Genomic DNA, 27,959 nt, shown 5'->3' on the forward strand with positions numbered 1-27,959 from the left:
AAAAGTGGAAAATTTTTATTTGCCAAATCTTCAAACAATGTATTCAACTTGTTCAAATTCTATCTGTAAGTGAATTCTTTTGGCAAAACGTGGACTTGTTCTTCTTCAGCCAATCATAAAAATCTGCAGATCACTGGTCCCGTCTTTTTATTTTCAGGTACAGACAATTCTGGACACTGTACCAACAGTGCTTTCTTTTCTGGAGGCTTAAAGTCCTCGTTCTGAGAGATTCTTGAGGTTTCGGGCAAGTTTTGGAGGTGCCAAATCTAAGGGACTTTTTTCTTCCTAGAAAAGTTATTAATTAGAAAAACAAAACAATGTAAATAGACTTAAAACATAAATATGTTCGAACCAAAAACATACTGTAGATAATTTAATTTTATGTTAATTTATTCGTCCTATATACAGGTTTCATGCAATTTATAAAATGGAATCAATAAAACTTTTCTTTTTATTGTATGTAATTGTGCGAAAACAAAAAAAAAATCACATCTGTTTGAAACATGCATAACTGGATCATTAAATACTGTGAAATAAAAATTCACTTATCGTAATGTTGCTCTATCTCAAAAATAAATAGTCAAAACAAAGTGTATGATGATCAATCTCTCTCTCACACACTGAAAAATTATTACAAAAATTTTGAAAAAAAAAAAAAAAAAAGTATGTGCCACCCAACAAGCATGCATTAATGAATATAATAGACTTATAATTATGGATGGCCTAAATAACAAACTTTCTCATCTTCACTTTGGAACATAAACTCAGTTTAATAATACTAAACCAGCAGTGACAATGTGTGTACAAGTGTTGAATATAACATATAAACAAAACTAATTGATGGTATGAGAGATGCTTTTCAATTTGTTGGGAAAATTTTTTTTTCAAGAGATTTTGCAAGAACCTTGAGTATGGTCAAGTAAGTCTTCAGCTGAATTCTAAAGTTGTGCTCTAAACCAGTGAAGTAAATCTGGTGATTAACATTCTAAAATCAGCAGGTGAGAATGCCATCTCAATCTAGTAGCGTTTGTTACATTCACAGTCATAGCAAAAAAAAAAAACAAAAAAAAAAAAAAAAACACAAGAAACTACTGAGCTGTAAAAAAATATTGCAAATTTTTTGAGTCAATATATAAAATTGACAGAGAGTTATAATGAAGAATTAAAACTGACGTTTAAAAAAGGTTTCATTTATCTGTTTTACAGTATATCAACCATTTTAGTGTTGATACCAAAGTACAATACTGGTTGTATAAAAGGAGAACTTGAATGCTTACTAGACACTATTCTCAAGTGTCTAAGGTCTCTCTGTACAGGGGTTTACCAGAACAACCTGGCATGAAGATACTTTTCCCCAGAAGTAAACTCTGACCAAATATTCAAAATCTCACAGTATTTGCTGCATAAATAAGATTAATAAGATCTCATTACGGCTAACTTACATTAGCTTTTGCAAGGAATGATGCACTTTCTCCAAATGATGTATGGAAAATATGCAGACAATAATAAACAAACACAATGAATAGTAATAGTAGTAATATAAGGTAATATTACTATTACTAACAAGTGAAGCATGCATGGTCCCCCGTGAGTTCTTAGTAAACGAGACAAAAAAAAAAAAATGACTACGTTCAGCATTTGTCACTCCCATTTAACCCTCAAAGTCCCCAGGAGACATCAATTCCTGGTGAAAATGAACAAATGGTGCAGGTTTAGGCCTTAACATATGTAAATTTGAGTTCTGCACTATGCAAAAAAAAAAGAAATGACTAAGTCCATCACCCCCATCCCCATTTAGCCTCAAAAGTCCCCAGAAAATTTTGGACAAATATGGTAAAATAGTCCCAAAAATGGAGTGTTTTTATTAGCCCTAAAAGAGCCCCTGGGGCACACCCAAGAGTTATTGAGAAGTATAAACAAACAAAATGATATACAAATCAGTTAGTTACAACTTTTCAGAAAGTTTTATAAAAATCCAAGGCATCAATTTTTTTTGTAATAAGCACAAAAGTGTCAGTTTTAGTCATTTTAACCTAGGGGGGCAACCAGAGTTTTCCTGGAAAATCTGTTCTGTTACTTTTTTACTCATATCATGTTCAATGTTTGTGCAGAATCTAAAAAAATTCCAAGGCGTAGTTATTGAGAAAAGTGTGGACAGATGAACGGACAAGGGTGAATTTACAGGTCCATCCTCCTTTCGTTGGTAGACCAAAAAGTAATTTAACAAAAAACAAATAATATGAAACAAATAATATGCAATAACATATTTGTAAATGTTATCACTTCATACATGCAAGACCTTGAAAAAAAAAAAAAAACCAAAAAAAAATATGACATGCAGTGACATCATGTCAAATGCATTTGTTGGTTGGTTGGTTTGGTTGTTTTTGTTTTACGACATATCAACCCTTTTCAGGTTATTTAATGCTGAATCCAAAGATTTTGAAGAAAATTTTTTTAATAGAATATATTTGTTGTTTTCAAGTTGGTTTCTATTTAATCCATAGTTGGGACCCTAACAGGTACTACCACTCCGGGTCAGAGTGGACCTGGGAGCAATGGCAATTAAAGGGTGGCTCCACACTTCCCAAAGCCCGCAAGCCGGGGCCTCACCACTGGATATAGTTTAAGGTCATATCCAGGACCTCAAATACATTTGTAAAAAATGTTTGATACTTCAGTGTTTGTACTTCTGGTCAGTTTGAATTTACATTCAAATATATAAAAGCATTTTATTAATATATTTTTGAGGAGTGGACGTTCTATGAAACTGCAGTAAAATGTTAAGATAAGTCACCTTGATTTACAATAATTGAAATCGGCAAGCAATTATTTGCTAGATAAATATTTAAAAAGTAGATTTATTTTTATGGAAACAAATATTTTTAAACATTACGCAACAATTTCTCATGAAATCAAATTATTATAACATCAGTGAACTAAAGTCTAAAAACATTTCAGACAAATTTACCTTTAGAATTATACGCAACCTTAAACAAAGATGCGAAGATACATTTTTTTTCAGGTACTTGCTAAGATAGAGTCAGCAGATCAATTTTTTAGATATATGGTTTTAAGCAAAAACAATAATACCTATATATTGTCACACTGAAAATAGTAATATATCTAAAAATGACGAAAATTTATTGAGTAAAATAACTGCTATTTTGTTTTTAGTATACAAAAGTCTATTGCTATTGTCTAAAACAGTATGTCAGCTATTAAAGTGGCAAAAAGTATATCCCTTGTATTCGCAATATTCAAGGTGTTCACATCTAGAAAATGCAGTTTCCCATAATTTTCTGTAAAAATTACTTTAATTATAGGTAACTTTTTACTCAATGAATTTTCATAATTTTTGGATATATTCCTATTTTCGATATGATAATTCAATACGTAATATTGTTTTTGCTAAAAGCCACATATTTAAAAAAGAAAAAAAACTGATCCGTCGATTATCCTAACAAGGACCATTTTTTTTATATGATTGCTCTCTCTTATTCTTTTATTATTCTTGTTCACCCCAAACATTGACACTAGGACGTAAAGGGCTACTATTTGGGACCATGTCTACAAGGGACTATGTGAGAAGATGAGTGAGATGTCTGTTCACATTACATTTAAACTTCTGCATGTTACGAGGGGCGTACCAAAAGTAATGCCTCCTATTTTTATTCTGCCCAAATGGATCAGAGGGGATTGTAAATTGCACTGTTATGATGACTGAACTTATGCATTCATAACCTGACAGTTTCATCTCTCTTTTGTAGATGTTGATAATAGGAGACCGGGAAAACAGCCCCTGTCATGGACATGCGTCAGAAACAGATACGTCATTGAATTCCTCTATGCAGAAAACAATTGAACCAATCAACATTTACCAAAGCCTGTTGAACGTTTTTTTTTATTTTATTTTTTTTTTATTACATTTTCACCCCAAACAAGGCAAATTGCCACTTTGGTGTAGGGGGCTACTATCAGGGGCAACAACTACTGGGGTACTATGTAGGGATTTGGGCAGCAAGATGTTGGTTCACTTTACACTTGAACTTCTGCACGTCAGTACTGTTGGGGAAGCAGGGACCTGGAATGGAATTCTAGAGTCTAGCGGTTCTGGGGAAGAAACTATTGGAGTAAAAAGATCTTTTACATCTAGGGATCTCTACAGTGTGGGGGTGGGATTTAGCAGCCTGTTGGGTTTGTCGAGGGTGCTCACGTCGTGGGGGCACAAGTGATTGCAGTTCGTCAGAGCATTCACCACTAAAATACTTGTAGAAAAGACAGAGAGATGCAACATTTCGTCGATGGGACAGAGGCTGAAGCTTAGATGCCAGTTCAAGGCCTATGAGGTTTGCGACTCTCTTTCGAACCTTGTCAAGGAGCGAGAGACTAGTAGCAGATGCACCAGCCCAGATGTGACAGCAATACTCCATACATGGGCGAATGGTGGCCTTATAGAGGTACAGGATACTTTTGGGTGTTAGTAGTTGTCTAGCACGGTAGAGAGAGCCCACCTTTCTTGCAGCGGCCCTGGCAATGCCTTCAATGTAATTGTTCCAACTCATGTTTCGTGTGAACGTTAGGCCAAGGAGTTTGAAAGATGTACTCTCAGATAAAGAGTTGTTGGCCATTGCTATAGGTGGTAGAGAGGGTTTCTTGTAATTATTGAATGAAACTAGTTTAGTCTTGGCAGCATTGAACGCGACCAACCACTTTTGTCCCCATTCCACCACAGATTGGAGGTCTTCCTCTAGTGTTTCTGCCATTTCTTTAGAAATGTGTTCATTCGTCTTCCTGTCGTGCCTGCCATAGAGTGTAGTGTCATCAGCATATATACCCATCTCAGAGGCAATTTTGTCGGGGAGGTCATTTATGAATATCAGGAACAATAGAGGTCCAAGGATAGAACCCTGGGGCACCCCCGCATTTATATCATATTGTTTAGATGTACGACCGTCGAGGACAACCTGGATTTTTCTCTTATCTAAGAAGGATTTAATTATGTTAAGTATTCTACCAGTGATACCGTATGATCTAATTTTCCTGAGGAGACCCTCATGCCATACCCTGTCAAAAGCCTTAGATATATCTAGAGCTACCGCTCTGCCCTCCGCCGCTTTGTCCAGTGAATGGTGATGTCCGTACAGCTATGAAATGGGTTCGTCAACTTCAGAATGGCAACAGAGATGTGAATGACAACGTACACTCTGGATGCCCACGCATAGCCACCACCCCATTGCTGGCAAAAGTGCACTGAGAATGGTGGTGACTATGTAGAAAAATAAATTCTGGAGCACAAAAGATGACTCATTTTAAATGGCCCCACTCCTGTCTTTGTAGCGCTTCAACTTACTTTTTTTTTTTTTTTAGAAAAAAGGATGCATTACTTTTAGCACGATCCTCATAGTACAGTCAAGAAAGCAGGAAACGGAGGGAATTCCAAAGTCTGGCAGTCTTAGCGAAGAAACTATTAGAGTAGACTGCTTTCCAGCATCTAGGGACGTCTACTGTGAAGGGGTGGTATTTTGCTGTTAGACGTGTTTGTCGAGAGTTTGTATGTCAAGGGTGTACAAATGCAATGAGTTTATCAGTGGTCTTTGTAGAATATATTTACCTTGTTAAGTAACGACAAAGAGGCACCATTTTGGACCAGCAAATGAGCAACATCTGCACGTTCTTCTTCACATGCCAAATGTCTGAGTAAAAATAAGAATAGAAAGTAAACTTTATATCAATTAATTCGAAAGCATATTTTTTAACTGAACATAAACCATATCTATTATAATAAAGTTGTATTCTTGTTTGCTTGTTCACAATTTAGTTAATAGATACAAAAGATACACTGTTTCACACAATAGATTTTAATATTAAAAACTGACTATTATATAGTTTTATTTCTGCATCATTTATATATATATATATACTATTTGTTAAAAAAAGAATCAACATTACTTTGCATATAACATTGAAGAAAATCTGTTTTAATAATTAGCACTAAATTTTTAATAGATATTAGTAATAAAATTGTTTCAAGTATTCTATTTAGAAATATTATATATAGTGGATTTATTTAATTTACATTTAATTCATTTTTAATTATTAGTACAGGGTGGTGCAAAAGTCACACATTATATTGAATCAGTAATAACTAACATTTAATAAAATTTTTGCAGATAAAACATTGACAATTGATCATGGAACAATTTAGCATTGAGCAACAAACCAAAATTATTTAGCATTATTTCGAAAATCGTTGTTCCATAAACTGGACTCAAAGAGCCTATCATCCGCATTATGTCAGACAAGCCCCCAATCAGAGCACAATTGATTCTTTCGTGAATTAGTTTTGGCAGCAGAGCTCAGTCAGTGATTTTTCATGAATTGGCAGACCACATTCAGTACATTCAGCTGAAAATGTAGCACTCAGAGGACAGCATTGCTGAAAACCCAGACACTTCAACTCAAAGACAGGCCACTCAGATTGGAATGTCGAGAAGGTCAAATTAAAGAATTCTGAGAGAATTGCACCTGTTTCTACACAGACGTCAAATGGTACAGGCATTGCAACCCACAGATTTGCAGTTTCGCTTAGCTTATGTGGTTCACATTCAGCAATCAGCCAAAAAACAAAATGGGTTCATCCACAAGCTGATAATGAGCGACGAAGCCTATTTTCATCTGAACGAGTTCGTGAATAAGTAAAAGTGACGAATATGGGCAATTGAAAATCCAAGAATTGTTTATCAGCATGAATCGCACCATAAAATGTACTGTATGGTGTGGTGTTACTTCGGAAAGAGTCATAGGTCTTTATTATTTCGAAGACGAAGATGTCACGGTGACGATAACTGCACAGCGCTATCAACAAATGATTGAAAATTGTTTAAGGCTAGCTATTCAGGACATCCCGGAGATGTCGTTCCAACAAGATGGAGCGAATGCCCACACTGCCCGTCAAAGTATAGTGCTCCTAAGGGGATTATTTGGCGAACGTTTAATTAGCAGATTTTCTGATTTTAACTGGCCTTCACATTCACCGGATTTGACAGCCCCTAACTTTTTCCTTTGAGATTATCTTAAAGAAAGAGTATATATGAAGAATTCAAGAACAATTCAAGACCTTAAAAACAACATTAGGCATGACATCCAAGATTTAGAGCCTGTTATTTTAAGAAGTGTAATGGAAAATGCTATAACTAGAACCTGCCTTTGTGAAGCTGAAAATGGTGGCCATTTAAAGGATATAATTTTTAAAAACTAATGTAAAAAAATTTACCAGGTAAATGTAGTATTTGTAAGTAAACATTAGTCAATTACTTTAAATGTTGAAGATTTTATCACCTAAACAAACCAAAGCGCGAGTTTTGCACTACCCTGTATAACCAACATCAGCTGCATTTAAAAACAGAAGTAAGTTTTTATTTAATCCATAAGTCATCAGAGATGCCCCATGGCAAAATATCTTTACTCTTCCAGCGGAACAGTGTGCAAATGAGACAACTGAATGGTTCAAAACTGCTATTGAAGCACATGTTCCCGCACGGAAATACTATAGCAAGCCCCACTCCCCCCAATGGTTTACTTCTGCTTGTGCAGCTGCCATTTGTCAAAGGCAGCATGCGTTTCGCAGATTCAACCGACATAAGTCCAGCTCAAATAAACAGAAGTTTATAGAAGCTAGAAATAATTGTAAGAGAGTGATAGACACAGCTAAGTCAGATTACTCTGAAACCACCAGAAAGCGCATCGAAGCACAGAAATTAGGAACCCGGGATTTTTGGAAAATCTACAACAGCGTAGTTAATAATGGACAGTCAATTATTCCCCCACTAACAAACAATCATGAGGTTGCTTGCACGGCAACTGACAAGGCTAATCTGCTTGCCAGTCGGTTTGCCTCAAACTCCACACTGAACTCGGTACACCACTCACTCCCTGATTTTCCTCTGCGAACAGACGCCACACTTGACGACTTGAAAATCACCCCTTCTCAGGTATATGCTATTATAAAAAACCTAGACACCTCTAAAGCATGTGGACCAGATCTCATCCCGGCTGTGCTATTAAAAAAATGCTCTGCCGAGGTTGCTCCAGTTCTGTCCAAACTTTACAATAAATGCCTTAACGAATCTTGTTTTCCCGACTGCTGAAAAACCGCCTCTGTGGTACCAGTCTTCAAGAATTCTGGTGAAAGAACTGACCCACTAAATTATCGCCCCATTAGCCTCCTCCCGCTTTTCGCCAAAATATTTGAGTCCTTAGTTAATAAAGCCCTAGTCCAGCACCTAACAGCTGCTAAACTCTTGACTGACAAACAATATGGATTCAGGCAAGCCCGTTCAACAGCAGATATCTTAACTGTAGTTTCTGAACGTATATACCGTTCATTGGATAAAACAGGGGAGGGTAGAGCGGTGGCCCTTGATATATCTAAGGCTTTTGACAGGGTATGGCATGAGGGTCTCCTCAGGAAAATTAGATCATATGGAATCACTGGAAGAATTCATAACGTAATTAAATCCTTCTTAAGTAATAGAAAAATCAAAGTTGTCCTCGACGGACGTACATCCAAACAATATGACATAAATGCGGGAGTGCCTCAGGGGTCTATCCTTGGACCTCTATTGTTCCTGATATTCATAAACGACCTCCCTGATAATATTGTTTCGGAGATGGGTATATTTGCCGATGACACCACTCTCTATAACAGATATGAGGGGAAAACAAATGAACACATATCCAAGAAAATGGCAGAAACACTAGAGGATGACCTCCAATCCGTAGTGGAATGGGGACAAAAATGGTTGGTCTCATTCAATGCTGCTAAGACTAAGCTTGTTTCCTTCAATAACTACAAGAAACCTTCTCTACCACCAATAGCAATGGCCAAGAACACATTGCTTGAAATTACTTCTTTGAAACTCCTCGGCCTAACGTTTACAGGGAATATGAACTGGAATAGATACATTGAGAGCATTGCCAAGGCTGCTGCAAGGAAGGTTGGCTCCCTCTACCGTGCTAGAAAACTACTTACGCCTGCCAGTATCCTATACCTCTATAAGGCAACCATTCGCCCATGTATGGAGTACTGTTGTCACATCTGGGCTGGTGCATCTGCTGCTTGTCTCTCGCTCCTGGACAGGGTTCAAAAAAGAGTCGCAAACCTGATAGGTCCTGAACTGTCATCTGGGCTTCAACCTCTGTTCCATCGACGAGATGTTGCATCCCTCTGCCTGTTCTACAAATACTTTAATGGTGAATGCTCTGACGAACTGCAAACACTTGTACCTCCCCGACGTAACTACCCCCAACAAACCCGACAAGCTACTAAGTCTCATCCCTTTACAGTGGAGATCCCTAGGTGCAAGAAAGCCTTTTACTCCAATAGTTTCTTCCCCAGAACTGCGGGTCTTTGGAACTCCCTTCCGGGATTCTGCTTTCCCAACTGCAATGATATGCAGAAGTTCAAGTGTAATGTTAACAAACATCTTTCTACTCTTCTCCCTTCATAATGACCCCGCTAATTAATTCCCTAATAGTAGCCCCCTGCTTCAAAGTGGCACTGTGCCTTGTTTGGGGTGAAAATTGAATAAAAAAAAAAAAAAAAAAAAAAAGTTATTTCTCTTTAAACCATGAGATTTTCTTTCCCTGTTTGAATTTCATAGATGGACATGACTATGCTTTATACTTTGAAAAATCCAAAATATGGTCAAATTTTTAGGAAAATCATAACAACTTAGGATATTTGGTGTATCATAAATAGTATGAGGTGCCTTCAATAAGTTACCAGACTTCTTTTGTTTAGGCATTTTAAATTGAAAATTCAGTATGTTATTTATATACATCTTATGAGATGACTGACCAATTTTTATGATTCCAGGTTCAAATGGACAGCTACAAGAATTGGAATACACCCTACTAAAGCCAGATTGTCACAGCTGGTGAATTTCAAAAATGCAATCTGGATGCAAGGACACTTTAGAAGAATGATATGCAATAAAATTCTGCTTTAAACTTGGAAAAAATGTCACAGAAACGTATGGAATGCTTCAGACTGCTTTTGAACCATCTTGTATGAATCGAGCATCAGTTTTTGAGTAGCATAAGAGATTCAAGGAAGGCAAGGAGTCTAAGGGATGATGAGAGATATGGGAGGAGTAAGACAATCAGAACATCAGAGTTGATTGACCAAATAAAGAATTTTATGGATAAGGACCGTCGTGTTTGTATAGAGACAAAAAGTACATAGTTTGATGTCAGTGTGGGAACTGTCACACAATTATTCATGAGGAACTGGAGATGTGGAAGATTTGCATGAAGTTTGTCTCAACTCTTGTCACAGACTATTTGACCAAGATGGGCATCAAGACAGTTCCTCACCCTCCCTATAGTCCAGACCTTGCTCTCTGTGATTTTTGGTTATTCCCTAAAGCTCAAGGAAAACTTTAGAGGCTGTTGTTATGAGACAATTAAGGAGATGAAAGTGTCTATGACGAGGGTCATTGACATGCTCACGCAAGCGGACTTCCATGGAGTTTTCCAGAAGTTGTTGGAACGGTACAACAAGTGCATTGCACCTGGAGGGGATTACTTCAAAGGGGACTAGAATTTCATGTGTGTACTATCAATAAAAGTACCAATAGGAAAAAAGTCTGGAAACTTATTTAAGGCAGTTTGTATGTGACTAAACCCTCCGTCTGGCAATAAGTTTTTTATCTGGCAACTAGTTTATTAATAAAATTGTGCAACCACATCCTGTGTGTATGTGTGCCTCACCATATACATGAAATTCTGTTTTTAATAGCCTATATAATCAATTATTTATTGACATCAAAAATGCAATTGTATCACTTTAAAAAAATACCATTAAAAAAGGATTTATTACAAAATATAATCTGTTAGAATGAATTTCATCTTCTTCATAAACAAGACAGCCATTTTAATCTTTTGTTAATAGTTGGATAAGGAAAATTTGAAAGCATTTAAATTGTTACGTAGAAACTGATTTCTGGCTTTAATATTCTTAGCAAATCCTCATGTATGGAAAGATTTAAAGATTTGGAAACTATTTGAATCCAATCGTCTTATAGAGATTATGGCAACATTACCGTAACAAAACTATAGTTTTATAATGATGTGGTTCAATTAATAATTTAATCACCAATTGATACGTTAAGATTTAACTTTTAGAATCCCATTCAAGAAAAAAATTATTTGGTTAAAAAAAAAAAAAAAAAACACTAACAGCATAGTTTACAAAAAAATAAAAATAAAAAACTAAAACAAAAGTAAAACAGCTCATTTTGTAAAAGTTACGATCACCTCCCAGTTGTAAGTTGCATGTCAAATTGTATAGTGGGATTAATTTTTCTATAAAACAAAATGACAACATAGCAAAACTTTCATTTTAATTATTTATTTATTGTAAGATTGGCATATACTTATCAAAATTCATCTGAACGATTTACCTGAATTTATTTACCATTTCCAGAATTAAAAAAAAAAAAAGGATTATTTTTCTACTATAAGATAATTATAAGTAATCTAGTATATTATGTATATTGACTTATGCTTTCGCAATTTTATACATATAATTGAATTGTACCTTGTTATTACTTCCTTTGATAACAAAAATAAACTCCCTACTCTTAAATTTTTCTTCATTATTTTTAATCAATGAAAAATATACTGTGCACAAACTGGAAGCAAACCTGTCTGGCTCCATTGAACACGGAACACATCTCTGATTAATTCAAATCTGTTTGAAATTTTATTTGAGATCTTTTTCAACAGAAGATATAACAAATTCAACAGGAGATATATTAAATGATGAACAGATTTTGAAACCAGTTGACAAGACTAGAGGTCTCCAAAGATTTTGAATAGGGTGGGAGTGGGGGTGGGTATCTTGCTAACTTTCTAGAGCTATACGGACCAAAAAAAAAAAAAAAAAATGACCTGGACGTGTTTTATACTATTTTGCTAATTAGCTTTTTATTGAAACTGGTTCTCCAAAACTTCATTCTTTTAATCATTTTTTTGAACAAAAAGAAAAACACCCACACTATTTTCACACATTCAATTTAAAAAATTTTTTCATGAATATTTTACGTTTTCCATAAGAGCTCCACAGGTCGGGTTAAAAATTTTGGTGGGCCAGATCTAGACCATTGCCAGCCAGAAGAAATTGCAAAAACAAGAAATTTTTTTTAAAGCTTTGCATAAAAGTTTCACAAGACAAATCATGATTTTTTTTAATTGGAAATTATAAAAACTTACAATGGTGTGTTGCCTTCTTTATCAGCACTGTCAATTTGCACTTGGAAACGGATTAACAATTCAACGACCTTGAAATGACCTTTCGATGCGGCTCGGTGAAGCGGTGTACTTCCCATCCAGTCAGCTGTGTCTGGATCACAGTTGTTGTTCAAAAGACATTCTACAATCTAGAAATGAACAACAAGAAATAAAAAATAAAAAGTAAAGGCAATTTATAAATATTGCGGTTATAGAAGAAAGCAAAAAAAAATCTGTTTAGGCATCAAAAGTAGGTTTATGTTTTTTTAACTTTTTTTTTACAAAGGGGTTACCATATTTCAAGGCCTGGAGGCCACTCGAGGATAAGGGTTAATGTATGCATTGTAGTCATTGGGACAGTAGCATAATAATCGTTTGTAGCAGACATTTGGTACAGTCAGATTATTTATGAGAACTTGTTTACATTGGACTTGAAGATGATGATATTGTAGTCAACTGGAAAGCAGACCAGCAGAACAGAGTTCCACAAGTGGGCAGTTCTAAGAAAGAAGCTTTGTTCATGGAATCCACGTTTAGATTTAGGTACCAATAGCGAGTGGGGGAATTTATTGATAGTAATTTTGGCTAGACGAGTGTTTTTTGTTGAAAGATTGGCGATGAGGGGGAGGGACCATAGATTGGAGCTCAGTCAAGCACTTGCCATGAAAATAATGATAGAGCAGAGACAGGCTTGCAACGTCTCTTCTGTGAGAAACAGGTTGCAGAGAAGAGAAAAGGGCATCACCTACTAGATTACAAATTCTGTTTTGAACTTTGTCAAGGCAGGATAGAGTTTTCGAGCAGCTCCTGCACAGATGTAGCAACAGTACTTCATCCTAGGATGTACTTGGCTCTTATACTGGTAGAGAATTGCATCAGCCGTGAGAAAATCCAGTTAGTATTATGCATCTAAAATTGAGAAAAGCACACTTGAAAATTGTCAACATTATGTGAAAAACTTGAAAAAAAACAAAAAAAACAAAAAAAAAGAAACCAAAAATCCAAATCTTACCTGATGTCATGTTTATCTAAAAATGAAATTAAGTGAAAACTATTTCTCTTGATTTAGATGCATAATACTAACTGATTTTTTAATGAAAATGGTTTAGTAATCTGTATATTAATACGATAGCGTGTGTGTTCTTTTGTGTCTCATGCTTACATCCGGGTCATTTAATTGTTATGTTCTTCTTTTTCTTGTCATAAATAATTGTACCAAGAATTCTTCATAAGTTTTGGTTTTGGTTTCGACTATAGCTGATGGCACTTAAATCATCTATTTTTTTTATAAATAATTTTATCAAGAATTCTTCATAAGTTTTGGTTTCGGTTTCAATTATGGTTGGAGGAACTCAACTTTATATATATATATATAAGTTTTTATTTCAGTTTCGATTCAAGCTAATGCACCAAAGTCATATGGATATATTTTTTTTAATTTTTGAATATATGAAATCTGCAAGATTTAAGCATACTTTACGATCAGGCTTTACCGGGCATCCGTGCTAACTTAGATAAATACTTTTGCAGTTTTAACAAAAGGGCTACAATAATATCAGAGCGTCTCCATTTACACTGAACATCTACAGAATGCAAACATCAATATGTTACATATGAATAAATCCCCTGTGGAATTTCCACAGGTCCCGCTAGTATTTAATGAAAACAATAACATAAAATTACTTTTAATGCATAAACAGATATTGGTTCGTGTCTAAAATTCCCCTTATATTAATAAACAAAAATAAAGAATATAATCTATGTACCCGTGATTAAACGGAAGTATCATTTTTTTTTTTTTTATAAAGAAAATTATTTTTAAGTGATTAATGGAAGGCCATCCTAATATATAACAGATTTTGGGTTGTAAAACAGAGACAAAATTTGAAATGTGCAGATTTTTCTCCTGCCAGCAAAGAATAAAAAGAATCAAAACTGTGTAACCATATGAACCAATAGAGTTTCTTCTTTTTTCTTTTTTCTTACCTCATATCTATTTTTGGAGGCAGCATAATGAAGAGAGCATTGCCCATTGTTATTAACAGCATTCACTTGGGCACAACGCTGGATGAGAGAATTGACGATCTTGGGACGACCAGAGGAGACAGCAATCATCAAAGGTGTCCAGCCAGACTGCAAAAAGAAAAAACAAACAATAATAAATTATATGATATATGGTGATTTCGATCACCAGTTATGGAGGGGAGGTCATTAGGTTTTAGGGATGTGTTCACGACAGGTTTTTGGAGATTTTACGTGATTTGTAAAGAGGGAGATATTTTTGGGATGAGCTCGATTCATAGAAATATTTTCAGTGAAAAGATTTTTCAGGATTTTATAATCAAATGTGAGAAAAACGAGAGACATTGTAATATGGTAAACAAAACAAAATAATGAGTTATTAAAGCATATAGTCACAAAAGAGATATTTTATATATGTTTAAAATGGAAGGTTTACAGCAATAGAAAAACATAGAATGCGTATGAATATTTTTAGAGTTCTAAAAACAAGGGGTTTCATTGACTGAGACATTAGAAGAAGTCATGATTGATTAAGAGGCGTGAGTTTCAGGGGTCAAGAAAATTGTATTCAAAACGTCTCTGCTGAATAAAATAAATTATAATTCATTGAAAGTTGTTTTTAAAAGTCAATGTTCTTTTGTTTTTCATATTAGAAGATATTTCAGTGATAATGTTTGGGAATATTTCATTGAATAAGGTTTAACAGATTGACAGAAGATAATAAGTCGAGGAGTTGTGTGTCTGTGTGTTTGTAAATGTTTGTGTGCAAATGGGGAGAGGTGTTGATGAGGGAAGGGCCAGTGACATCGCTCCGTAGACTCAGGTCAACTGGGCTCTACTGGTTTATTGAAAGAAAATCTGGCTTTTAAAAGATTTGAGTAGCTTCCAGAAAGACCCATTTCCAAAAGAATTCAGAAAGTTTTCTGATTGGTCCAAAATATAAGTATTTGTTTTTATTAAGGACAATGTACGTGCAAGCGATATGCGTACAGAGCGTTTATGCATTGTGATTTGGTACACATTGATGCTACAGATATTTAGTTGCATAATAAAACTTAACTTTTATTTATATTTTTACAAATATGTGGAAAAAATATATAATTTGAGACAATAATTACTTTTAATATAATAAAAAAAAAAAAAGGTCGAGAGAGAAAATTCTGCTTTATCGCGTTTTATATTGTCATCTGCTCTCAGTGAATTTGTAAACATCCGGAAAAAGAAAAAGAGAGAGAGAGAGAACATACGAAAATACAGCGAGGGGACGCCTATAAACTGTAAGGAAAGAGAGAGGGGGAGAGAGAAGATATGAAATTAGAGAGAGGGAAAGCTGCAGGCATCCGCCTCGCTTATTATTGAGCAAGTGACGCGAGAGAGATGCAGGTACATACAGTGAGAGTGGGGGCGCCAAAGAGAGAGAGAAAGGTATACCATTAGAGAGAGGGAAAGGAGCGGCGCAGGGTGGCGAGTCAGTGACGACATAGCAGCCGAAGAGGAGGGTTAGGGAAGCGACAGTGTTGGCGATGGTGACGATGTTTGTGATGCTAACGACGGCGAAGAAATGAACAATATATTTTGACGACAGAGAAAACGAAAAAAAGGCGATAATGAGGAATGACGATGTATTCAATATAGACGAAGGAATGAAATTGTTTCAAAAGAAAGGAATGCGACAGAAATATTTAAAACCCGACGCTGAGTGAGTCGATTGTTCATTTTTCTCTCTCTATATCTCTCTCTCATATATGAAAACGACTATAAAAACAAAACACAAAAAGGGCATCCTTCCATTTTGGAGTTAAAAGCAGATGACAGGATGTGAACTGTTATTTCTTTTGCGCGGAAATTCTCTCTCGAATCTATTTCAAGTTTGTTTGTTCATCCAGTTACACATTCTCTTTTACTTTCGTTACAATATATTTTATATATGTAAATAAAATTGTGTAAATTTTTCCATTGGCCTCGGTATTGTTACTTAGATGTGTTTTTCCCTGTCTTGTGTTTATAAATGTCTTTCGAGAAAATGGATATATCCCTCTCGTATCTAAAAACCCGGGAAAACTAATTTCTTTTAAATAATTTTTTTATATTTTGCGTTACGACTTTTACCCCTAGACATATCGGGTTGTAACAATATATATATACTTCCATCAACATTTCAGTATCTTATTTCAATATTAAAAAATAGTCTCATTAGCTTTGTTCTTTTCTTTTAATTAATAAACTGGCAGTAGCAGATTGCCTAATGACAAGTTCATCCCTGATGAAATAATCTTCTTTAATCTATTTACTACTAAAAACTTTGGATCTTTATTATGTACTTTGTTTTTTTGCACATTTAGTGACATCATTTTCTAAAACAAAGGTGACAAATATCAGAAAGATCCTTTATGATGCCATAAAAGAATGTTATCATTTTTTGTGATGTCATTCAGGTCACAGGTCCTCTTTGTGGACAATATCATTTCATATATCCACATAAAATATTATAAAGAAGATATATTTTATGTATCAATTTTCAGTAACTTACTCCACCGTTCTCAATACGCGAGTAACGCTAGGTAGTAAGTTTTGAAAATATATGGCAATTAAGCTACATAAAATCTTCCACGTTATATCCTCATAGGGAATCGTCAGGCCAAAATGCATTTAAGCCTAATGATTCCTTAGGAGGATGACATGTGGAAGATTCTGAGTAACTTAATTTCAACTACGAGTTACATGACTATAATATCTATTATTTGGATTCTTTGGACTACTGTTCTCATCTTGAGGGTCATTTTCACAACGTTTTGGTCAATGTAACCTCCAACCTCCTTCCAGCTCATCTTATTGAATTCGGGAATCCGCACAGAATTTCAAATGGAACCTTTTATTTAAGCCACAAATTCGACAGAAAGATTCCAAAGTTCGACAAGATACACCTGAAGAAGGTCAGAGAGTACATCGACCGAAATGTGAGAATAATACTAAAAAAAAAAAAAAAAAAACAGTAGTCCGATTAATCCAAATAATCTCCAAAATTCAGAAACTAAAATAGGTATTTATTAAGTTAAATTCAATTTTTACAACATATTTTGTTTATTAAATTGTTAGGTGAAAGTATAAAATACTTTAAAATAAAAAGAAAAAAAGCCCTCTCCTTTCCCCATAGTTTTCTAAATAAGAATGTTATTATTTCAGCATGCTTCGTATTCTGCATAAGTACCAAAATAAAAATGGCTAAATCCGAAGAATCTAAATACAAATAAAAGGTACTTACCTGATCCCTGGCATCAACAGACGTCCCAAGATCTAATAAATAATCTGTTAGTTCTTCATGTCCTTGCGAAACAGCCCAATGCAATGGAAGTCTTCCACTCTGGAAATAAAAAAAATGTTGCTATAGTAGATGACTACAACAATGTCATAAAACAATTTAGAAATTGAAGAAAGCTGCCTATATGTACTTTCAAAAGTTTACTTTGTACGTTTTAGGATTTATTTTTAGCATTATTTAACCATTATTAGTTTTCTTATATTTTACTAGCATGGAGTTATAAAAAAAAAACTAAATAGTGTTGACGTTAGGGGTGTGTGTTCCTTGATAGTGTTGAGTTTCTCATCCCTGCCTCCTAGAAGAAAAATTTCTTTTTTATATGAGAAGTTAAAAAATAAAACTCAAGAGGCTTTCAGAGCACTATTGAAAGCATGAAATAAATTAAGGATACCTCCAGAGCACTATTAAAATTAAGTTCCCCGCTCTTCTTTGTAGAGAAATAACAATAGTTAGGAAACAAGACATTAAATCTGGAGTTAGTTTCTTTCAATTTGAAAAACATGCCAACTCATTTCCTAAGCAGTATTGATATATAATAATATTAAAAATCGTGTTTAATTCTTGATAACATTGCCCATGTAAGCTAGGGATAAGCTGTATGAGGGCCCATCTGGAAATCCAGGAGTGCAGTCTCATTTTGGATGCATTTTGGTATAAGAAACATGAATCAAAAAGAATTTTTGAAAAATAGCTATTTTTGGTGGTTAGCACCTTTAAAAAACCGCTAAAATAGCCATTTTTGTGAAAAAAAAAAAAAAAAAATGTAAATCCTCTCTTCTCCTTTTCATGCACTCATCCTGAAAATTATTTTTAAATGACTTGTGTAGCAAGAACTTATCATAAATAGCTTTGAAAAGCAATTTCACATTGAAAATCCTACGTAAAAAATGCAGAAAAAGGTAAAATGTTTTATGATTTCTCAGTAAATTTTTACACGTTACTGCAGTAACCTCCCACTTGTTGATTTCATTATGATTGGGTTACACCAAGGAAGACACTGCAAAATTATTTTGAACAGTATTCAGTTCCATTAATAAAGCTGCATAGGGGTATATCTTCTATGAAAAGCCCCCCCCCCAAAAAAAAAACAACAACTTAACATTCATACTTGGTAATAGGTTGCCAACATACTACAATGCAGCTATCATGATATTTTCGGTGTGCTGCAAGGTAAACAGTGCCAAGATGACAAACACAGTCAGAAGGTATTCTGATGCACTGATTAACATATGGGCGCTTGCGTTTGAGAATGGCTTTGTAATGAGCAGAACTGTTGTGATTGATCGCATTGACAAACAGACTCATCACTATTTCAAACATGTCATCGCTAATCTAAATAGAAAGACATTAAAAAAGAAAAAAAAAACGGACAACAACTCATGGTCAAGTCAGTACAGGCACTCAACAAGGAATGAAGAGAAACTATCTTCACTATTCATTTGAAAGGAAATTTCTCCATAAGTAATCTTCTCGACATTGGTGAAGATATGGATGGATTGAGCGTCCAGGAAAAAGTTTTGTACTGTGATCAAAGAAACAAGAGAATATGTCGTTTGAGTGAAGAAATAGACAGCGAGTGAGTCAAGGAGCAATTATGGTTGATGGAGCTGATAGCCGAGCAAGAAAGGGATTCGGAGAATGAGCTGCCAATACCACTAGATGACAACTATAATGTTGATGAGATGCTGACGTCACTCAGGACTTATCAATTAATGATTCGTGTCTTGTCAGGGTCTCGGTGGATGACGTGGCCACCCAAACAGATACATTGGATATGATGTTCCCACCAGATATCAGAAAGTTGTATAATTGCCTGCCTTCTGTGAAAACTGCAATTGTTGCTGTTTTTTTTTTTTGTTTTTTTTTTTTAATTTTCTTCCTTTGAAGATTGTAATGCTGGGTATGGGGCAGCCAAACCAGCTGCCAACATTGCCCTGCTTTTTATTGAAACCAACCGAGAGCTCTTTTTAGTATACTCGCTGTTCCCTTAAGTGCAATTGTCTGGATCTCTTTTGCACTTGGTTCACCAGGAATATTAGTAAGGTAGGACTTCAGGTTCTTCTTCATAAGCCCTGTAGCACCTATGATAACTGGTATGATTGATATTGCCTTGAGATTCCAGTTTGTGTCAGCTAAAATGGCAATTCTAGCCTTCAAACTTGTATGCAAACATTTCTAACAACACACATACTACTTTTCTAAAGAGGATGCCATTGCTAATGAGACTGATTTTCACCACCTGTTACCAGCAGAAGTTCAAAGACCTCAACCAAAAAGACCCGGATTCAGCAACCAACAGGAAAACATGAAAACTCCTGATTAAAAAGAAGATTATTCAGTATATAAAAAGGTTGTTCCTTCTGAAAAAATAATCAACAACTACAAGCAGTTGCTTGCTGTGTAGGAAAAGTTAAATGCTGCTAATGCTTTGTACAACATTTCAAACTAAGTTTAAGATTGGCCAGGAAAGGTTTGCAAGTTTTTTCATTGTTTTTTTTTCATAGAAATTGAACCATACTTGGATTAATTTTAATAGTTTTCTATTTTTATCAATTTCCAATGATTACTTCTTTCTTGACTCATGCTTTCAGTTATCTTAGGTGAATTGGTTTCTGTGACTAATCTATTATACCGTGGTCTGTTGAAATCAAGTTTAAATGTTGAGGATGATTGGAGTGATGGAGGGAGTTTAATTGTAGGGATTCTCTGTATGCTACAGACAAATTTGGGTACCCCCCCCCTGAAAAATGACCCCAAAATTCCATTTTTCAACTAAATATCTCATGAATAATATCCATGAACACAATTTTAATACGAGAAAAAGGTATAGATCAATTCGAAGCACGAAATCAGCAATATTTCCTCAATTCACCCTGAAATTCCAAGTTTTGTCAGTTTTCTGGGTTGCTGTTTTTCAAAAATTCCTTTTGAATCTTACTCAGGGCATTGACACCAAAAATGAAACTGCACTCATGAATTTGAAGATAAATCCTATCTTCGACCTATACAGCCAACCCCTATTTTTAACCTCCAAAAAATAAATCTGTTTTTTTTTTTAATCCAGATATTATTTTTTCAGAGTTATGTTGATTAAAAAAATACCAACTTTGTAAGAGTCTGTTGTGTAATTTGAAAGTTTTAGCTGGAGATAGAAGACACACAGACAAATGTCCTTTATATAATAGAAGATTCATCTCATGGTTTCTAGCTAAAAGTTGACAGAGTGGTTTCAATTTCATCTGATCAAACAAGATAACTTCATAGATTTTGACAGATTTTATAATCACAAATTAAAAAAATTGAGGAGGGGGGATTATTTATTGCTAAAACACAATAACTATTGTAAATGATTTATTGTATACAATTTATTGAACACAAAATTTTATTTTATTTTATAAATGAAAAAGGAGCATAGATTCAAACTTTCCCTCAAAGTATTAAACAATAATAATAAAATTGTGTCAACTAATAATACTAAAACTGTTAAATAATAATAAAGTTGTTAATAATAATAATAAAATTGTGTTAAATAATAAAATTGTGCTAAATAATAACAATAAAATTGCGTTCAATAATAAAATTGTGTCAACTAATAATACTAAAACTGTTAAATAATAATAATAAAGTTGTGTTAAATAATAATAAAGTTGTGTTAAATAATAATAATAATAAAGTTGTGTTTAATAATAATAATAATAAAGTTGTGTTTAATAATAATAAACTTGTTAATAATAATAATAATAGTTGTGTTAAATAACAATAATAAAGTTGTGTTAAATAACAATAATAAAATTGTGTTAAATAATAATAAAATTGTGTTAATAATAATAAAATTGTGTTAATAATAATAAAATTGTGTTAATAATAATAAAATTGTGTTAATAATAATAATAAAATTGTGTTAATAATAATAATAAAATTGTGTTAATAATAATAATAAAATTGTGTTAATAATAATAAAGCGGTGTTAAATAATGATAATAAAATCGTTAAATAATAATAATAATAATAAAATTATGCACAGTGCTCAGATGCACTAGAACTCATCAAAAGTGACTCTACGGTACATAGAATATATAATAATAATATAATATGCAATTATCAGAGAATTTAGCAGTGCACGAGTCATATGTGCATATGTACAGGGCAATATAAGGTGTTTTTGGATGAATTTCTGTAAGCATAAAAATTTTAAACAATGCAGTGTCTCAGCAGCCAACAACTGATGCAGGCAGTTTGTTTTATAATTATGCAATTTGGAGTGAGAATTTTTTTCCCAAAAAGTATGGAGCAAAGTAAAAGCATGATTCTCCATCAACAAAGAATCTCTCCCAGACAAAATGTCTCTACCTGCAAAAAAGTGTGGCATGGTTACTGGCGTTAGGCCACTTTAGATGATGATAGCATATGAATATGAATTCAATATGAAAGTTATGTTTTAGCAAAGGAAAAAAAAAATGAAAGATATATACAGATGGATATTGAGAGAATAGCAAGATTATCAGGTAACAAGTGCTTCCTAAAACATAGAGTTTTGTAAATACAAAATTGAGAAAAACAAAGTTTTATAAGAAAACATTTTTATAAAAGATTTTTTTTTTTTTACTGTTATTTCAACCCCAAACAAGGCACAGTTCCTCCTTGTCATAAGGGACTACTGTTTGGGATCAAATTTACAAAGATACTATGCAGGGAGTTTGGCAGCAAAATATCTGTCCACATTATGCTTGAACTTCTGCATGACAATACAGTTGAGGAAACAGGAACCTGAGAGGGAATTCCGAAGTCTAGCAGTTCAAGGGAAGGAACTATTTGAGTAGAAAGCTTTACGGCATCTAGGGGATCTCTACTGTGTAGGGGTGGGATTTTACTGCATGACAGGTTTGTCGGGGGTATTTATGTCGAGGGGTTATAAGTGCTTTGAGTTTGCCAGAGCATATTCCAATAAAATATTGTAAAACAAGTACAGGGATGCAGCATTTCGTTTATGGAACAGACGTTGGAGTTTGGTTGCTAGTGCGGGAGCTATTAGGTTGGTGACTCTTTTTGTAACCCTGTCTAGGAGCAAGAGACTATTGGCACCAGCCCAGATGTGGCAACAATACTCAGTGCATGGGCAAATAGTGGTTATGTAGAGATACAGGATACTTTCAAGTGTGAGTAACCTTGCCATAGCAATCGGTGGTTGAGAAGGGGTTTTTGTAATTGAAAGAAGCTTAGTCTTAGCAACATTGAATGTTACCATCCACTTATGTCCCCATAAGGTTTCAGCCATTTCTTTAGATATGTATGTATTCATTCATTTTCTCCTTGAGTCTGTTATAGAGCATGGTGTCATCAGCAAATATACTCATGTCAGAGACAATTTTATCAGGGAGGTCATTTATGAATATCATGAATAATAAAGGTTCAACGATTGACCCTTGTGGTATACACATATTTATATCAAGGAAAATCTGGATTTTTCTCTTATCTAAAAAGAATTTGATTATGTTAAGTATTCATCCAGTAATACCATATGATTTCATTTTCATGAAAGGACCATCATGCCAAACTCTGTCCAAAGCTTCAGATATGTTTAGGGCTACTGCCCTAACCACTCCTACCTTATCCAATGCAAGATATATAAGTTTGGAGATTACAGTTAGGATATTTGCAATAGAATGGGCATATCTAAATTCATACTCTCGGTTAGAAAGAAGTTTATTATCTATAAGGTGGTGGACTAATGCTTGATTGATTTTGGTGAAGAGAGGAAGGAGGTTAATAAAGAAATAATTGAGTGGGCTGGTTCCTTTGCCAGAATTCTTAAAAACTGGTACCACAGAAGCAGTTTTCTAGCAGTTAGGATAGCAAGATTCAGTAAGGCATTTGTTGTACAGTTTGGAGAGAACTGGGGCAACCTCAGTAGAGCATGATTTTTTAAATAGCAGGGATGAGATCAGGGCCACACACATTCATTATAATAGCAAAATTCGAAAGTTGAAATATTTAATTTAAAATAAACCCAATGGTTACTACTTAACTGTCATATCGCAGTAATAAACATATGCAAAAATTCTGACACACTATAAGATAGAAAATTAATTATTAATCAAAATAGTTTTCAAAGATAATTAGCAAAAATTGAGCTTTGCTAAATTAGCTTGCGATTTTCAAAGTTTTCAGAAAATAATTACCTCCTTGTTCGATTCAAACTCTCCAGTTTTTTTTTTCTTTTTTTTTTTTTTTTTTAGCAAAACTCAATATTTGTTAATTGCCTTCAAAAACTATTTTTATGAAAAATTTTCTGCCTTGTCGTTTGTTCACCAGATTTCCGTAAATGTTGGCTTGGGCTCAACCAAACACCCAGTATATGTTGAGCGCTGATCAAGTTGATCAGCCATTGAAACAGCGATAACAAATGCGCTTAGCTAATAAAAATTGAAGCAGACGACTTTAAATAAATTGGAAGAAAAAAAAGTAGTTTTTAATTACACGCAAAGATAAAAAGGTTTCTATTTAAAACAACAAAATAAACAAAATATTTGGTGCTGGTGAAGATAGTCGACAGATCGAGTTTTTAAATAGGTAGTTTTAAGCAGAAACAACCGTACTTTCTTGTCATGTCGAAAATAGTAATACATCCAAAATTTACGAAAATTCATCGAGTAGATCAACTGCTATTGTGCTTTTAGTAAAATAAAGTTGTCTAAAATAAAACGTCGGTCACTAAAGTGGCGGAAACGGAGATAATATGTCCCCTGCATTCGCAATCTTCAAGGTGTTTACATTTAGGGAAAATGCAATTTCCCCAAATTTTCCGTAAAAATTATTTTTAACTATAATTTTCTACTCAATGAATTTTCACAATTTTTGAATATATTACTATTTTCGACACAAGTTAGTACTGTTGTTTTTACTTAAAATCAAGTATTTAAAAAAAAAGAATCGATCTGTCGACTATCTAGACACGCACCAAATATTTATTTATAAAACTTGTAAGTTGTTATATTTTATTTTATAGTAGTTCCATTTGTTTGTTTGTTTCGTTTTCATCGTAATTAATTAGTAAATGTTATTTATTTTCTAGCGTTTTTAAATTTAATCAGCGCAGAGCGCTAAGCTAGGTGTATCAGAATTTTTGTAGGAATTTTTGACACCCCTAAAACGAAACTGCGAATAAAATATAAAAAACTCGTAATTTCTCTTTTAAAAGTGGGTTATTTATTTTCTTTATGGATTATACTTCCAAAATAAACTATTAAAGTTGTATAAAAAGTAATAGAAATAGTATGTTTTTTTACTTTTTTAAAAAAAACAGTAATGAAATTAATTGAATTTTACGAGTTCAGTATTTTTCAATTTTTAAACTTTAAAAATCTATCAAAATTTTTCTATTGATTCTATTTTTACGATATTACTTTAATTGAAAAAAATTAGGGGTTGAATTACATTTTTCGAGTAGTTATAAGCTTGGAAAGACAGGGGGTCGAATTAATTCACGCCCCCCCCATTTTAAAATGTCTATTAAAAAGTAAATAATTTATTTGCCAAAGTTTTATATATCACAAATTGAAGATAAAATATCAATAAATAATATATTCTAATTTAAAACAAACAAAAAAAAGAATAATTTTTTTGGAAATTTATCTGTAAAGTCCGAAGTTTAAAACCTTTTTTTTTTTTTTAAAAACCCACGTTGTTTGTATTTTTTTTTTTTAAATGAAACCTTGGTCCTTGCTCCTTTAATTGAAAAAGAAATTAGGGGTTGAATTACATTTTTCGAGTAGTTATAAGCTTGGAAAGATAGGGGGTCGAATTATTCAATATTTTTCATATTCTCCGGCGGCTTACGTCAACTGCCGGGCAAGTCCGAGGCAACATCACGGAAATGTTAGTTTTAAAAAGTGGGGGATCACTTTTCTATAATAATTTAACTTAAAATGAACGTAAACTTTTAAAAACTAACCTTTCTTCATATCTTGGAAACTACTCGTTTGCCGTAATTTTAAACGTTATTTTCGTTTTCAGCGACCCCGAAAACCTTTAAGAGTGGTAATTTTAAAGGAATTTTCGAGGGTGGAGTAATTCTTCATATTTCCCTTTTTTTTAATTGAATTGTTAGATGAAAGTACAGAATAGTTACAATACACCCTCCCTTCCCCATGTTAAATAATAGGTTTCTAAATAATAGCGTTAAAAATAGCTCGGGTCGTAAAGTGCAAGAGTGCAGGAGGAGTACCTATAAAAGGTAACGCCGGATCGGAAAAAGAGCTCAAAATGAAAATAAAATAAATTCTCCGCTCAAAATAAGAAATGGGAGAAAAAAAAAAAGTTAAACGGGAGAAAAAAGGAGCTCAAAATGAAAGAAAAATAAAACAAATTATTTTTACAATTGTAGCCATCCGTATTATAAGATTTGTGTGACGTCACTTCCAATGTAAACAAAGAAGTGCACCAAGTGCACCACAGCGTCAGGATAACCATTTTGTTATTTATTTCATACTTCGGTCATAGTTTAAAATACTGATTTCTCCCTCTGACTTTAATGACAGGTGACCGAAAAAAAAATGGCGTCCCCATTTTCGGCGATAAACTGTAGAAGTACCGATTTTCTTTATTTTTGTGTTTTAATATGGGGGGGGGGGATTCCGGATATGAACCCATTCTTTTTTTGGTGCTAGGGGTTTGTATTACTGTACACATAGATTCGAAAAAGTTGTCAAAAAACAAATATAGAACAAATAAATTCGCTCAATATATGTTACCGTGACATAAGTTGACATGTATTCGGTTGTTTTCTAACAGTATTTTGTCTAGTTTATTATTTATAATACCTTTTCCCAAACGTACCCTCTCCGAGAGACAGTCGGCTGCCATTTTGAATTTTCCAAACGTAAACTTTTAAAAACTAACCTTTCTTCATATCATATTTCTTCATGTTTTTCGAGCTGAATAAACATGTTACACTGAATAAAAACACGTGAATTATATCCAGTTAGGTAGAAAAGTAACTTATCTTGCCTTTGATAACATTTATTTGTTCTATATTTGTTTTTTGACAACTTTTTCGAATCTATGTGTACAGTAATACAAACCCGTTTTTTTTTAATTCAATTGTAAGGTTGAAGTATACAATAGATACAAAACACCCTCCCCATGTTAAGAATGGCTTTTTAAATAATAACGTTATTATTTACATCCAGATCACTCTCTGCACTAGTACCCCCCCTTTTTTTTATTGCATACTATTTAGGACGGCGATCTCATCCTTTACCGATATTTAAGCGGTTGTTCTAGCCGAGTTGAAAGTTTGTTTAAAAGTCAAACCGCTACAACAGTTTTTCTTTGTATCTCCGGGTACATTCGAATTTCAACTCGGGTAGATGTTAGACGTTGTTAAATAAAAGGAATTACGCAATTTCTTTTGTTATACTCATGTTCATCAAACGAAACATTTTAAACAAGTAAAATCCTTTATTTTTTTAAAAATGTTTTTAGAAATCAGAAATCTTTAAAAACAAAATCAAACCGAAAAGGAAGAGAAAAACATTTTAAAAAAGTGACCGTCTTTCTTCAAAAACTAATCCATCATCAACGAACGCAAAGTAACGTCGCTGTTTTGATTGAGGAACGCGGAATAACGATAAATATTTAGACTAGGATTAGATAAATATTTAGACTAGGATTAGATTATTTTATCTTGAAGAAAGTCTTACTTGCATCGTTCGAACTACTATTCTTATCTTTGTTGCTATGTTTACACAGTCTCGATCGATGTAACAAAAATTAGAACAATCTAGACCCTTCAAATGATAAAAAAAAAATAAGATAGGGTTCAGTTCGAAATGTTTATGTTCCACAAAAAGATTACCAACTTCGAAAATATGCACTCGACGGACGTTGTAGGTTACATCGGCCGAAGCGATGTGAATATACACACACATACAAAATATAAATAAATAAACAAAATAAAATAATTCAAATATTAATTTCGAAAAACAAAACAAAACTGTATAAGTTTTAGAATGACAAAGCAAACAAAACAAAACAAAAAAAATCATATAGCAGTGATTAAGTATAAATGATAACAACACCGTTAACAGTAAAATTCAATTACAGGCTAATGTATATTTTTAACATACGTCGTCTGTTTTGTTAATTAAATCCCTGTTTTGACTGATCTTTTTCTTGAGTTCATCAAATTTCCCATTCAAAATTAGATCGCAGACGCTTTGATCGGCCATGCCTGTTTAGACCACCACTTCCGGTCTACCTTTGTAGGGAGACCGGAAGTGAATCATTTATTGCTCACTTCCGTTCAGAGGTGAGCCCCGTT

General features: G+C 33.7%; 2 protein-coding genes across 2 annotated transcripts in view; one reads left to right on the top strand and one right to left on the bottom strand.

Moving 5' to 3' along the window:
- Positions 1-27,925, bottom strand: LOC145297631 (uncharacterized). Its single transcript, XM_080143735.1, has 6 exons — positions 27,766-27,925; positions 17,582-17,680; positions 14,284-14,430; positions 12,280-12,446; positions 5,615-5,696; positions 1-285 (listed from the first exon to the last, which is right to left on the bottom strand). Exons 1-6 carry the CDS (start codon positions 27,865-27,867, stop codon positions 208-210), a joined length of 675 nt encoding a protein of 224 aa, XP_079999861.1. The 5' UTR covers positions 27,868-27,925; the 3' UTR covers positions 1-207.
- LOC145297630 (HSPB1-associated protein 1-like) overlaps positions 27,829-27,959 on the top strand; it is a 35,608-nt gene continuing 35,477 nt past the window's right edge. Inside the window, exon 1 of the mRNA XM_080143733.1 lies at positions 27,829-27,947. The gene's annotated coding sequence lies outside the window, so the exon portion shown is untranslated. The remainder of the gene's footprint in view (positions 27,948-27,959) is intronic.

The sequence above is a fragment of the Euprymna scolopes genome, chromosome 18 (genome assembly GCF_053919585.1).
Source record: "Euprymna scolopes isolate OS-2025 chromosome 18, ASM5391958v1, whole genome shotgun sequence".
In the NCBI taxonomy this organism is placed as follows: Eukaryota; Metazoa; Mollusca; class Cephalopoda; order Sepiida; family Sepiolidae; genus Euprymna; species Euprymna scolopes.